The following is a 14,040-nucleotide window of genomic DNA, read 5'->3' as shown; positions in this document are numbered from 1 at the left end:
AGGGAGCTCTTCTTAATATTTTGACACCAAAATCATGTCGATACACCTTACCGACTGCGAGTAAAGCCACCCACGCTTTAACTTGACAGACTGTATATGTAGTGTTTTTATACGGGCAACAGGTATCATTATTCTCGGTTGCGTTAAACACGTCTTTCCTCTTACAGAAGCGAGAATTGAAGCGAATGAAAACAATGATTCTAAATAGATTAATTCCAGTTCAAGAAGCTCCTGAAGATATTAAACAGTATCCTATTTTTCAACTCTACCTCTACTGTGATGCCATAAAAAACGCAAAACGAAAAAGGGTAAAAATGAATTAACTTTTCTCAACTGTTATTATAGAATCGTTTATTGAAATAAGCAGTTATCAACAAATTATTATCATTAATAAGTTGAGAAATTTCCTATTAAATTATTTAATATTCATATAGGCCCTGAAATAAATTTAAAGCTCATGAGTTGAAAATTCTGCCACTGAACTATTTGAAGTTTTATAATTGTAATTTTTCATGTTTACGTTAGACACGAGTATTTTAATTTTACTCTCTTTAGCTTCCACTTCACAATTAATTTCCAATTATAAATTCTCTGCTAATTTGACGAGTGCCATCATTATGTAGAGTGTATTTAAGCTCGTTTAAGGCCATGTGCTGAGTGGGTCACGTTACTAGATTCCTACCTTACCACCACTTTTTTTATTACCCAACTTATTATCAAACGAAGCGCCACATCGAATTAAAAATTTGCGAAGATCATAAATATAAATGCTTTAAACATATATAAAAGTATACTCATATATTTGTGGACAACTAGACTTTTCTAAAGAATGGAAATTGTACTTAAGTGGTTTTAATAAATGTATAAGGATGGTTCACAGTGTTTACCACATTATCTTATAAGATTTTATACTTTATAATTAAGTAAATGTAAAATTAATAGTCTGAAACTTCATTGGTTGCAATAAGTTCCAATCTTAAATGATAAAATTTTATAAAGTAATGGACATACTTTTTATTTTCATGCTATTTTATTCAGCGTTCACGAAAAATGGTCCGTATAAGAGAATCATTATATCAGTTGCTTTATCCACGCGAAAAAGGCACAGAAAGCGCAGAAGATGACGCGGAGGAGGAACTCTGCATGAAAAGAATCAAAGTCAATGAAGAAACACAATTGGTAATTGTGATACATGTCAGCTGCACAACAAGGCTATGGCAACAATTATAACAAGCGATAAACTAAATCGATTGAATCACATCATTATTATATAATTAATGCCTGAGGCTCAAGATTATTACAGCCCAATATTTCGAAGGCATTTTTGTTAGAGTTGGATCTTTTATTTTTTAATAGTCTGCATGTTGGTGATGCAAACAAGTAATCTGATAAGAACAGTGTGTTGAAATATATATATTGGGCAAAGCCTGGTTTTCACCCGATCATCCACGGACTAGGTTGCAGCCAAGTGCATGATGGGTGGGGGGGGGGGGGGCTGCAGCTTAAGGTGGGATCCGAACCACCAAGGCTCATATGGCTCTCCGATCAAGTGTCTGTCACTAACGTAAAATTATCTTCCTTAATTACCATAATTAAACTAAGAGGTTGCTCAAATACTATATTATAAAAGTGCAACGCTTGTCATATGCATACATAACTTTATGTATATAACTCAAACCCGGTCATATACTGTAAGATCAACTTCATAGTAGTAGATAGCGCATAAGAGCATCTCTTTCGCACTAACAAATACGACTACTCTGAATTTGAGCCTACTGTACACATAGATATACATAAAACGAAATAACTTTAAAGAAAATTAATTTATTCAAGGTTCCACTGACTCCTGAAGAAGTGACAACCTACTTGAAAGAGCAGGAGGAACTAAAAGATATCGAGGATGGATACATACTTAATCAAGAGGAGTTTGATCGCCTTCACTATGAAACAGATGCTGTTAAACATCTTCGTGAAGCACAAGTACTTTTCCCATAAATGATTAGATTTACTTCATCGATTTTAAGAACACTACACTCTCAAAACAAACAATTTTACGAAAACACACATATAGCACCCAACTGTTCCAGCCGCATCTCATGTAGAACAATTCAACAACATTGAACCTGAAAAACAAAAGCATCGAAAAAAGCGGAATATACATAATAGCCCGCCGAACCCGTCCACACTAATAAGGAAAACGCATGCAGCAACCAACTTCCTCAGGTGCTCCACACACACAAACATAAATAATACCCCTGAACTCAAAAATTTCGAAGTACTAACACATTCTCCCAGTCATACGTACACCCACAATCCCAATAAATAACACAACCAGAGTTATTTCAAAAAATCTAACACAAACCACATACACAAACACAGAATATTTCCGGAAGCCGAAACATCCCACACACACAACTACAAGGCAACCGAAAATATTCAAATGCATCTTTAATCCCAACAACATCCCACCAAACCCCCCAACTACATACAAAAACTCGGAATTAAAAATATTACATAGGCTGAACACAAATCCGACACACCTTCCACATACACATATATATTTTCACAAAACTTATCAATATTATCAGTATTTACTACCAACATATACACACACGAAAAGACACATGATTTACAAATAATCGTGAATTACTTCGAGAGCAACGTCGGCACGCAACGAAAGTTTAATGCTTTTGTGTGATTTAATTGAGTACCTTTCAACTGCACATATGTTAGGCATCGAAACTAGTGCCAAAGGGATTCTTATTCCTAGTGCCTTTCTTATATTTTTAGCCCCTTTACTACCAGTGAAACATATATGTGCAAAAAAAGTCATGCCACTTTTACACCATGACATATATGTGGGCATCTCTAAAGAAAATTAATTAAAGTGATCCGATTTAATTTTTCTTAGCTATCTTAGGGTTTTTGGGGTTGCTGCATTCAAATCTGATGTTGAATTTTCAACATTATTAATGGCGGATCCAATATGGCGGCATAAATCATTGAAATATTTGGACCCTAATAATATTTATGATAATCAGGTGTCTCGGGTCGTCGAATCCAAATCTGATATTATATTCAAAATTCAAAAAGGAGGAACCAATATGGCAGACATAAATTATTTTAAAAACTTGAAATGTGATAAAATTGATCATAATTAGGTTTTAGAGTAACTGATTTCAAATTTGATGTTGCATTTTTGAAATTATAAATTATGGATTTAATATGGCGGTAATAAGTTATTAAAAATGATCAGACCTTGATGAAATGGATGACACTTTGGTGCTTGGGGTCGCTGATTGAAAATCTGACGTTGGATTTTGAAAATTCAGAACCCATTTTATCCAGATCCAAGCAGTTCTGATATTTCATGTAGTCTATATTTAATCTGCCATTTTGAATTTTTGAAATATAATATCAGCTTTATATTTAGCGACCCCAAAAACTTAACTAACAGCAATTATATTAAGATCTAACCAGGTTTACAATTTCATGTCCGCTATATTGGATCCGCCATTTTGAATGTTAAAAATGCAGCATCAGATTTGGATTCAGCGATACTAAAAACATTAAACCTGCCAATACCACGTGATTCTAATGTGTTTTTTGGCATGGAATTGTCTTTTTCGTCTGACTGTGAAGGGGTTTATACTTAGGTAAAAATTGTTTAAATGTAAAGTAGAACAAAAATTTTACAGGTTAAGAAAAATTTTTATTTTGTTTTTAAGCTTTATTTCGATCTATATTATTCTTATCAATGTAATGTTTATGGGTGAGGAAGAAGTAGAGAAAGGAAGGCGAGAAGAAGTAAGAGAAGTATAGGAGTGAAATTAGGGAAAATAGAGGATGGAAAAATAAGAGAAGTGATGAAATCGGAAGTGTGGAATGTGAGGAATTTGGAAGTAGGAGAAGTGAGTGTAAGTGATGGATGTGAGGGAGGGGTAGAGAAAAGAGAAGTAGAGAAAGAAGAATGTGATGAAGTAGAAATTAAAATAAGTGAGGGATGTTGATAATTTGAGGGATGGGATTGAAGTATGATAATAGTAGGGTTATTGCGAAGAGTGAAAGTAAATGAGGGAGAGGCTAAGGAAAACACGGGTGGAGAAGTTGGAGAGGTATGGGGGTGGAATTAGGGAAAACAGATGATGGATAAATAAGGGAAGTGATGAGATTGGAAGTGTTTCATGTGAGGGGTGGAAAGGTCGGTGAGGATGTGACGGGAGGGGAAGTGGAAAAAGGACAAGTAAGAAAAAAAAAGGTTCTAGGAAATAGGAGAAGTGAGGGATGTGAAGAATGTTAGGGGTTGTGATGTAGAGAAGAAAGAAGTAAGAGAAGTGGAGGGGTTCAGAAAGTGCAGGGTTGGGATGCGTGTGGAATGAATTTAGAGGAGTTATGGGGAGGGAAAGTAGATCAGTGAGACGTAAAAGAAGGAAGGGGTGGAAATTAGGGTTAATAAAAGGGTTAAGCAGTGTGCGAAGGGAAGTAGTGGCAGTTTATGAAAGTGAGGGGGTGGGAAGTGAGTGATGTGATGAGAATGGAAGCAGAAGAAGTAAGGATTTTGTTATATGTGTGTGCAAGATGTTAGGAGAATATAAAAGGCAGTTTGAATGGAAAAATATCAAGATAAACTAAAATAAGCGGTAAAATGTTACAAATGAATAAAATTTATACTTGCAACATATAAAATTGATATGAATTATAAAGAGTTGACGGTCGAGGATCCTTATGCAATTTCCAGATACTCTGAGCCTACCTTTCAAGAATGCTTCTTTGTTTACTATCAACTTCACATTATTTTACGTAATGTGCTTTTGCAAAAGTATACACATTATTACTATACAACAATTTCTCTTTAATACAAGAGTTATAATGTGTTTTAATTTTCAAGAACATATCGATGAGTTCTACGAATATTAGGCTATTGTTCCGTTACCATTTAAAACGCGTCTAGCATTTTCTTACAAATAAGCTTTAGTCTATCTTTCCGTTACGGATAAGAATTAGGCTAAATTTATTTTTTATGCAAGTTAGTAAACACGTAGAAGGGTTAAAAGAAATCAAAATCATTGCAAATTTCTTGTTTTAAAAGTTATCAGTATTAAAACAATGGTTCTATCTTAACTAAAAGTATGAAATTATTTTTGCAAATTCATAATTATTTCAGTCTGTGTAAGTAACTAACCGAGAAAACGTTGTTATTGGTGGAGATGAATAAGAGATTTGTGTTTAAAAATTTCGTAGGTAATATAGTGAAATATTATTCTGAACCAGGAAAATATTACTTTCAAAAAAATTAAAGTCCATCGACTAAAGTAAAAGTTTTTCTTACATAATTAGGAGATGTGATTCTTCGGTTCAAATGAGCTTATCCTAAATTTCACTAAATTTTGATTCAAAACAAAGAAAAGGGCTTTTAATATAAGGAAATATGGCTGAAATTTAGTTTAGAAGTTTAGTGTAATACTAATTATAAATTTATATTATTTTAATAGTGAGATTTTGTTTTATTTTCATGAGGTAAATACATTTTTTTTAATGTTTCAAGTATCAGTGCTAAATGCGACGTCATTAAGCATATAGTAGTATTCGGTACACCTAGGCAAGTAATTTCTATTGTGCGATAATGCGCTCGACGGCATTTCGTGGCATTTGTTCGTAACTACTGAAAGTTGCAAATTACAAATTTACCATCGACGGAAGTATTTATTCAGAATGATCCATTTCTTTCTGCTAAACTAAATAAACGTTTCATCCAACGGATCTCATAAACATTTCATAAAAACAAATGTTTTATGCACTCAAGAAATATATCTATTTATTATTATTTAATTATTATTTTTTGTTCGGTATGATTGATTGCACATTTTCAAAAATATTTGTATTATTCATATAATCATTTAATTGCAATATTCGTGTCAACTCTTAACATCTGAAAAATATTTTTTTTAATTCGATAAATCTGTATTTATCTGTAAAAAATATTTCTTTCTTTTAAAGAAAACTAAATTAATTGGTCAAAAAATGGTTGAATTATTTAATTTAAATACGCATTTATTATATACTTCAAAAAATCAATACACTTGAAATAATGAAATATTTCTCAGTTTCTCAAAAATAGATTTAAAAAAAATAACTTATTAGCTCCTAATCAAGCACTTCTCTGACGTAATAACTTTCAAATTTATTGCAAAAAAATTGACTAAGTATATGCTTAAACAGCTTATGATTGGCGATAAATATCTTCTCTCAGAGTAATGCTAATTTCTATAACGTCTGGTGTGAAATAAGTGGTAAATAAATCATTTTAATGATTTTATTATGGAAAAAACTTTTGCAAAATAAAGAAGATTGTTTCACAAAATTATTTACCTTGATGTTTATTTGTTATTTTTCCAAAATTTAAGAGGCAAAGAAAATTTGTAAATTTTTGAAAAAAATATTCACTTTTTAAGAGAGGATAGTTCGATCGGTGCACAAAGGACTATTCCATCATTTAATTCTGACATTAAGAAGACGGTCACGTTTATTTTTTATATTGTCTGCAAAATAAAATAAAAGAACGTCTACGTCTTTTCAATGTCAGAACCACATAATAGCATAGTCTTATTTGCATTATTCGACTTATAAACAATAATAAATCATTAAAACAAGTGGGTATCATTCCCAAAAGGTCACCCCAGATTATTAACCTGGTACTTGGCCTAGGAGTACCTTTTTTGGCGCAAATAAATATAAATGAAGTCATTAATAATTCTTAGTTTTTCTTAAAATAGTATTTTAAAAATCTAGAAAAAAATTGATTTCGGAAAAAAATGTTGCAAACAAATGTTGTAGATCTTGTCGAAACACATATCAATTATGTGTATACTTTTCTTTTAAACTTAATATTTTTGAAGAAAATTACAAAACTAAATTTTCAAACTTTTGTTACAAAATACGGGTGAACTTCCGAAAAGGGTGTATATCCAATTTTCTTCGGGCACCGTATGCTTGTGTACTTTGATGCGCTGATTACGAATATGACAGTGAAAATTAACGCAAATTAGATTTGCATGGTGAAATCATCGAAAAATCATAATAATGGTTTTTTGAGTTTATTTCAGCTAATATGCAAAAATAAGAAAAAATTTTTGAATAAAAGTTGTAGATCTCATCGAAATACACATTTTTTGTGGAAAGATTTTTTTTCTACGAGTAAAATTTTTCGAGAAAATCATCTGTCTATTATAATTTCCATCGTATGTCCATTGGTTTCGGTTTGATACCGAAAGGAAGAAACCCCTATGATTGGCCACAATAATATTCCAAATATACACGTGTTCCCCCTTTTCCATCGTTTCGCGGAGGCGGGAAGTCACCTCTGTGACTGGTCACAGAAATAAGGTAAGGTCGCACCCCTACCCCGTTTCCAACACCTCGTGGGGACGGCAAGGCATCCGTTTACCATTAACCTTAGCCATTTAATTTTACCATTCCCTCTTTTATTTCTCTTTAAAATTATTTTCTTTTACAATGATTTTCATTTAGAATGTGAAGAGCCATGTTTTATGGGTTTTAAATAATAAATATCTATATCTCTGATTTACTAAGAAACTAATACTCGCAGAAAAAAATTTCCAAACGAGAAATGTGTATTTCGATGGGATCTATAACTTTTACTTAGAAGATTTTTTTGGATTTTGCATATCAGCTAAGATAAACCCAAAAAACCATGATTTATCTGGTTTTGTTGATGATTTTACCACGAACATCAAATTTGTGCCAATTTTCACTATCATATTCTTATTGCAAATCGATGTTGTTGATATGCTGTTGGTGTTCTTTCGTCTGGGTTGTTTTTATATTATATAGTGGTTATTTTCTAGTGGAGATAACTTACTTCAGACAAAAAAATAAAGGAATGGATGTTAGATGCTTTATTTAAGATAAAACTTTCAACGTTTCGAGCGTATAACACTATCCTCATCAGGAATAAAACTTCATGAGAGTCGATTTAAGTTGTAAAATTGAAAGAAACATCCTCTTAGGTTCTAATTCTGAATTAATTAGTCAGGATGTCATTTTTGATGTTTGTTAGAAAATCTTGTTATAAAATTTTCGGTTGGGATTAATGTTTCGTTAAAATTAGGAAGAATGCTCAATTGTATATCAGTAAAATCATTTTAAAAATTAAGGAGCAGAAATTCGCGTACTGCTCCATTTTAACGTTGGGTATTGGACGTTTGGTATCATATTCGTAATATGCGCTTTTTGAAAGTTTATCTCACCTACTTTCAAACATTTGCGATATTAGCGTCCAAAAAAGTTGTAAAAAATGAACTTTTATTATTGTGGTTTTTTTATCGTTGGAAAAGGGGTTTGGCGTGAATGGGTGAAGAGGGTCTGGTTCACATCGACTCTCGCCAAGCCCTTTCTCCAAGCCCTTTTCTCGAAAAATATTAATTTTATAATAAAACAGTTTGAAACTACAAAATATGTGTTTGGACGATATTAACAACTTTTGTAAACAACATTCATTTTCTAAAACCAATATTTCTCGAGATATTAAATGAAAATAATTGTTTAAAAAATTTTAAATTATTAATAACTTAATTTATATTGACCCGCGCTAAAAATCCTCTTAACGTATTTAACTAGCGCCTTGAAGGAACCCACATGCCAAGTATCAAGTCAATATTCTTGAGTGACCTTTTCGGAAGTGTATCAAAACAATTGATCTTGCTTGAAACAAATATCAGTCTTTCTTTCGATGGATAATTATCTAATTGAACGTAAACATTACCACTCAACGAGTTGGTAAAAAAACAAAATTGTTTAATTAAGGTCATTTAATAATTAGAAAATTATCGATTTTACCAGTTTTAGGATCCCCCGGTTTTTTTTAGAATAATCTAAATAAACGAATAAAATAAATAAATTTAATAATAATAATAATAATAATAATAAATAAATTAAATAAAAAATAAATAAACGAACGTCCCGACATACTTTTCTTGTGGATTCATTCCAAAAATTTTGATTTTGCTCAAAACGTGTGTGTGTGTGTATTTCGAGGTTATATGTGTTACAATTCTCTCAAACGTTACTTCCAAACTACAAAATATTTTTGGCCGAAAACTTTGGACTTAAAAATAAACATAGTAACTAATTTCCCGGAACTAACATTGATTGTAGGCCATCAAAAAAGTTTGTTTTTTTCATAAATAATTTCCATAAACTCGGAATAACAGAGCTGAAAAACGACCCTAGCTTCAGAATAATGCACATGCATACAATTTTTATTTAGCATAATAAATTTTTGTTTTATTATCCCTTAAATATAAATTGTTTAACAGCCCTTCAATGGGGGAGCTTCAAAATTTAAAGTAATTTAGCGAGAATTATTTGTTGGAGACTCCCGAAACAATTCCAAACTTCTCCCAAAAACTAAGCTCAAACCCAGAAATGTGATTCTCTTTTCTTTTCCGACAACAAAAGTTTTCCTATACTAATCGTATCGAATTTTTCGATTTTCTACGGTCAGCCTGGAAAATAACCGAACTTGTAATGTATCAAGAGCAAGAGTTAATTCTAGTTAATGTCGATGATATCCCCTTCAAAGCACTCTCTTTTAGAAGCCAACACCTTTTTCTAGCGTTCCTTCTACTTTCGGAAGCACTCCTTTAAGTCACCTTTCAGAATAACTAACAGCTACTTGCTCACATTCTGTATTATTTTCTCTGCGTCTTGAAATCATTTTCCTTTTAGAAAATGCTTCAATTTGAAAAAATCTAAAAATCACAGGGGGCATTTTAAGTCTACATGGGCGGTGGCCAAATTTGCGTAAGGCCGTGTTTCACCAGAAACCGCTGAATAAGCTGCTATCAATAGGCAGGTGAGTTGTCGTGGTGAAGAGACACTGAAGTACGACTACTTTTAAATCGCCTAAAACACTCTTTAGTTTAAGTTTTATTCATAAACTTTCTGAATCATAATGATAGTTTCTGAAAGTTAATAGCCAAATTTTTGGTAAAATTTAATCCGCTCTTTGTTTCGTGCGTTCCGTCATCCTGAAATGCGATGCGTACGTAGCTAGAGGCTTACGCAACTGCGTCGGGCGCTTCCCAGACAGACCTCGTGAACTAGGATCCTCTAATTCCAAATGATTAATTTTTTCTTTTTAATTTAACTTAAAATTTACAAAAACATTCACTTCTTTCAGACTGTGGAAGAAATGTATGCGGAGGCTCATGCAATTGTCCGAATTTTGTACTCATATGCTGATGAGGGTCGGTATACTAAAACGGAAGGTAAAGATGAAAATGAAGAGACATCTGAGGACGGCGAAGAAAATGAAGGAGAAAATGAAACTGAAGATTGAAAATATTCTAGATAAAAACGCCAAAGTCATGTAAATAATTTACGTAAATACTTAAATCTCCATGGTTACGTTTTTTGTCATATTTCCATCTAATAAAGATAAGTCAATAAGATTCGTCTGTGCGTGAATTTTTTAACGAAATTAACAAATGGATTAGGGGAATTAATTTTAAGTTTCATGTGTGAATTCCAGTTTAGTTGACAAAGGAATTAGAGTACCTATTAACCTATTCTGAGAATAGAGAGCAGATTGTATCAAGCGAGAGAGAAAAGGAGAATTTTGTGGTTTTAAGTAATCAGGAAGCGATAGTCAGATATGCTCTGCAAGATTAAACAACCCACTTATTTCTCAGAATTAGAACGTCCAACCCAATTCTATCTACATGATCCTATTATTTAAAATGAAATATTACGCAATTATTTTTTTAAAGCTAGGTATACAATTTTAGAACAAAAATGTTGGTTCCGAAATCAGTAACAAAATTTTTCTGAGGTTTAATGTCATTATTTAAAAAATTTTTGAAAGTGAACATTTTCTGTTTAAAAAATTGTAAAAAAAATTGAATACGAAAAACACAAAATAATTGAATTGAAAATTTCCCAAAATAAAATATTTCGGAATTTAACATTCCGAAATCATTAAACTTTACACTTTAAAATACCGAATTTTTTAATGTTTATATGTACAATTTTTAGTATTTAGATTATTTTTTGTATTTTGAAATTCCCGAAAGAAAAAATACAGAAAGTTAAATTAAATTAAATTTAAAAAATTAAATAAATAATTAAATAATTAAAAATTAAATAAATTAAATTAATTTTAAATATCTGAATTTTGTTTTTATTTACAAAGAAATGCGTAATTATTAAACGTCAGTAGGTATGCATACGGGAATTTCACTTACGAATAGCGGCATTTGTTTGGACAATTTCAATAATTTTCAATATTAGTTCATTTTTTTATTCGGATAATTTTTTGTGGAAAATTGTTTCTTTTTGCATTTTTCCTTTTCGGTCAAAAAAAAATGTCAACTATATATCTTTACATTTCAAATTATTTTTATATCATTTTTCTCATACAAAATTTTCATAGCCAATAATATTAATGGTTAGGGACCATTCAGAAAAAAAAACACTTAGAGCAATTATCAAAAAAGATGCATACCTCCCACTGGTTCTATGTAAGTTTTAATTTTAAGATGGGTGGGAAGCCCCTGAGGAAATCGTATGGCGTTCAAGCTATAAAGCTTATTGTAACACACACTTTGTGTGTGTTCCCTCGCTCTGCCCATTCTGAAAGTATATCCCAGGATGGATTTCGCCTGTCAGCATTCCAGGATTTGCTCCTAGCATTCCAAGTGTTCTATGCGGTTCTAGTTTTTTATGGCAAGACCGATGCAGCAAAACGTAAGACCCAGGACCAGTTCCGGTCCTATGTATTCACTTTCTGCGCCACATTTTTCCAACTAGTCTGTCTTTTCGTAGCCCTTGATCCTTGGGTGATGAAGAACCCATATGAGAGCTACATTTTTCTTTTCTGCAAGTTGGTTTAATGCCATTTTACATTCCAAAACCAGCTGTGATATTACGTCTGGTTTTCCCACTGCAATTAATGTTGCTTGGCTGTCCGAACAGATCGTAATCTGCTTGCCAGCAGCGTTTTCTTCTGATAACGTTGCAGCACAATAAAGGTCGGCCAGGACTTCCGCCTGAAAGACAGTAGCATATCTCCTGTATCTATCTGCATACCAGATTTTCCCTTGGAAAAGCGGGTTACCGTTAACTTTTAACATAACTCTATTTGGAATGCAGACATGGAAATCTTTGATAAAGTAAAAGCGTTTTGTTATTTTATTTTGCCTCGTCTCTAGAATCGGCAGTTTGCTAGTTTTGGGAGCCTAGTGTGCCTAGTCCCCTGATTGCATCTGTTTACTCTTGCTAAGCGGCCCATCGCGGATGCCGCTCTTGCAGTTATCGTAGCATGTAGAGGTTCTTCACAGAACATAAACCCTTTCATCTGTGCAGACTTAGTCCTTATTGCTCCCGTCGAGACCCTAAAACCGTTGCGTCCGTAATCGTTGCAGCCTGTCCTGTGTCATTTTAAGTTCAGCACCTGGCCGATAGACTACGGCTGCACATCCACATCCAAACGTCATGACAAACTTCCTGCATTGGGTCTCCTGGTGTATCGCCCAGTCCAGTTTGATGTATAGGATTACTCTCAGATATTTACCGAATATGAAAACTACCGCCTCCCGCACTGAATGTAGGAGCGTTAACTTTCGGCACTTTGTGATCCCTCGTGAAAATGACCATCACATCTTCTTCGGATTTGCCGAGAGCCTTGGCTATCGAACCAGAGATCTACGGTGTGCAGCGCCGACCTTGTAAGACCTACCAACGTTTCCAGATGAGCCCCCCTGACAAGGACTAGAAAGTCATCTCTCGCAGCGCTAGTTATATAGTATAGTAGCCCTCTTTATTTAGTCTGCAAAGGAGGGCATCCACTACCATGTACCATAGGAAGAGCGACAGGACAACCCCCCTGTGGGCAACACCGTAGCGCTATTCCCCTAACTGGGCCTTCGCCCCATCTGGTATAGAGTCTCTTTCGGTTTCGCATGCTTCTAATCCAGGTTAATAGCTTATTTGGCACGCCAAAACCTCAAATCCTCTCAACAGATGACAACTGGAGAAGTATTGCTGAAGGCACCATCCATATCTAAGAACGCGCCCAGAGCATACCCCATTTTATTCCAGTTGCTTCTTTAATTTGGCACAACAGCGTGGAGTGCCGTTTCTACCGAGCAGTCTGCCTGAAAAGCATGCTGCCCTATGTGCAGCAAGAAGGCTAAAAGCACCATGTCCCTGACAAAAACGTTAAGCTGGTCGGTCGAAAATCTCTTGCAACAGTGTACCTTCCTTCTGGGTTTGAGAATAAAGATCACTCAACCGTCCCTCTCTGCCGATAGCACGTGTTTTAGAGCAATTCTAGCCCTAAAGAATTTCGTCAGTGGAGGCTCAAAGATATCCATTACTTTTTGTAAAAGCGCTGGATAGATGCTACCACCCGTCCCTGGTGATTTAAAGGGACAGAAGGAATCTAAGGCCCATTCCACCTTTTTGTTGTCTGCAACCATGGCGACGAATTTTCAATCGGTTCGGATTCGCTGAAAACCCGGGAAGTGAACTTGCATCAAATGGTTCAGTGTTGCTTTTTCATCTTCTGCAAACTCGCCATTTTCGATCCTTACTAACCCGAGGCGAGCTTCTGAATATTTCGTTAGGATATTGTGGATCCTTGCTCTTTCCGGAATGTCTTTCGATTCCTCGCAGTATCCCTCCCAGTCTTCCTGTTTATACTTTCTTATATTTTTATTGTATTCATACTGGGCCGTCTTATAGGGAAGATTTTTTAATTTTTCTGCCTTTTATTAATACACAATTTACAAGTTTTTTTTGATAATGTATCATTTCAAAACCTTGAAACTTACAAAAAAACAGGTAAATTTTAAGTGCATCAAGTGTTGACATTCTGAGTATTTCAAAACTTTGAATCAAGACCAGGTTTTAAAGAACATTATTATTATTACACCATTAAGCCATTTCCCTTTCGGGGTAGGCGTGACTCACTCGGCAGGGGAAAGGAGTAGGGTGTGGATGGGATAGAGATTTTTCAGA

General features: G+C 33.8%; 1 protein-coding gene across 2 annotated transcripts in view; it reads left to right on the top strand.

The window, feature by feature from the left end:
- The window catches only part of LOC117172121, a 59,276-nt gene extending 48,832 nt beyond the window's left edge, over nucleotides 1–10,444 (top strand). For both annotated transcript variants that reach the window (XM_033359916.1, XM_033359924.1), the window contains exons 3-6: nucleotides 168–308; nucleotides 1,039–1,179; nucleotides 1,834–1,980; nucleotides 10,202–10,444. In XM_033359916.1, the coding sequence (XP_033215807.1) occupies nucleotides 168–308; nucleotides 1,039–1,179; nucleotides 1,834–1,980; nucleotides 10,202–10,360 (588 nt within the window). In that variant the 3' untranslated portion in view covers nucleotides 10,361–10,444. The remainder of the gene's footprint in view (nucleotides 1–167; nucleotides 309–1,038; nucleotides 1,180–1,833; nucleotides 1,981–10,201) is intronic.
- Nucleotides 10,445–14,040: the final 3,596 nt, after the last annotated feature.

Source organism: Belonocnema kinseyi, chromosome 1 (assembly GCF_010883055.1).
Source record: "Belonocnema kinseyi isolate 2016_QV_RU_SX_M_011 chromosome 1, B_treatae_v1, whole genome shotgun sequence".
NCBI classification, from domain to species: Eukaryota; Metazoa; Arthropoda; class Insecta; order Hymenoptera; family Cynipidae; genus Belonocnema; species Belonocnema kinseyi.
This window is presented reverse-complemented; position numbering and strand designations above follow the sequence as displayed.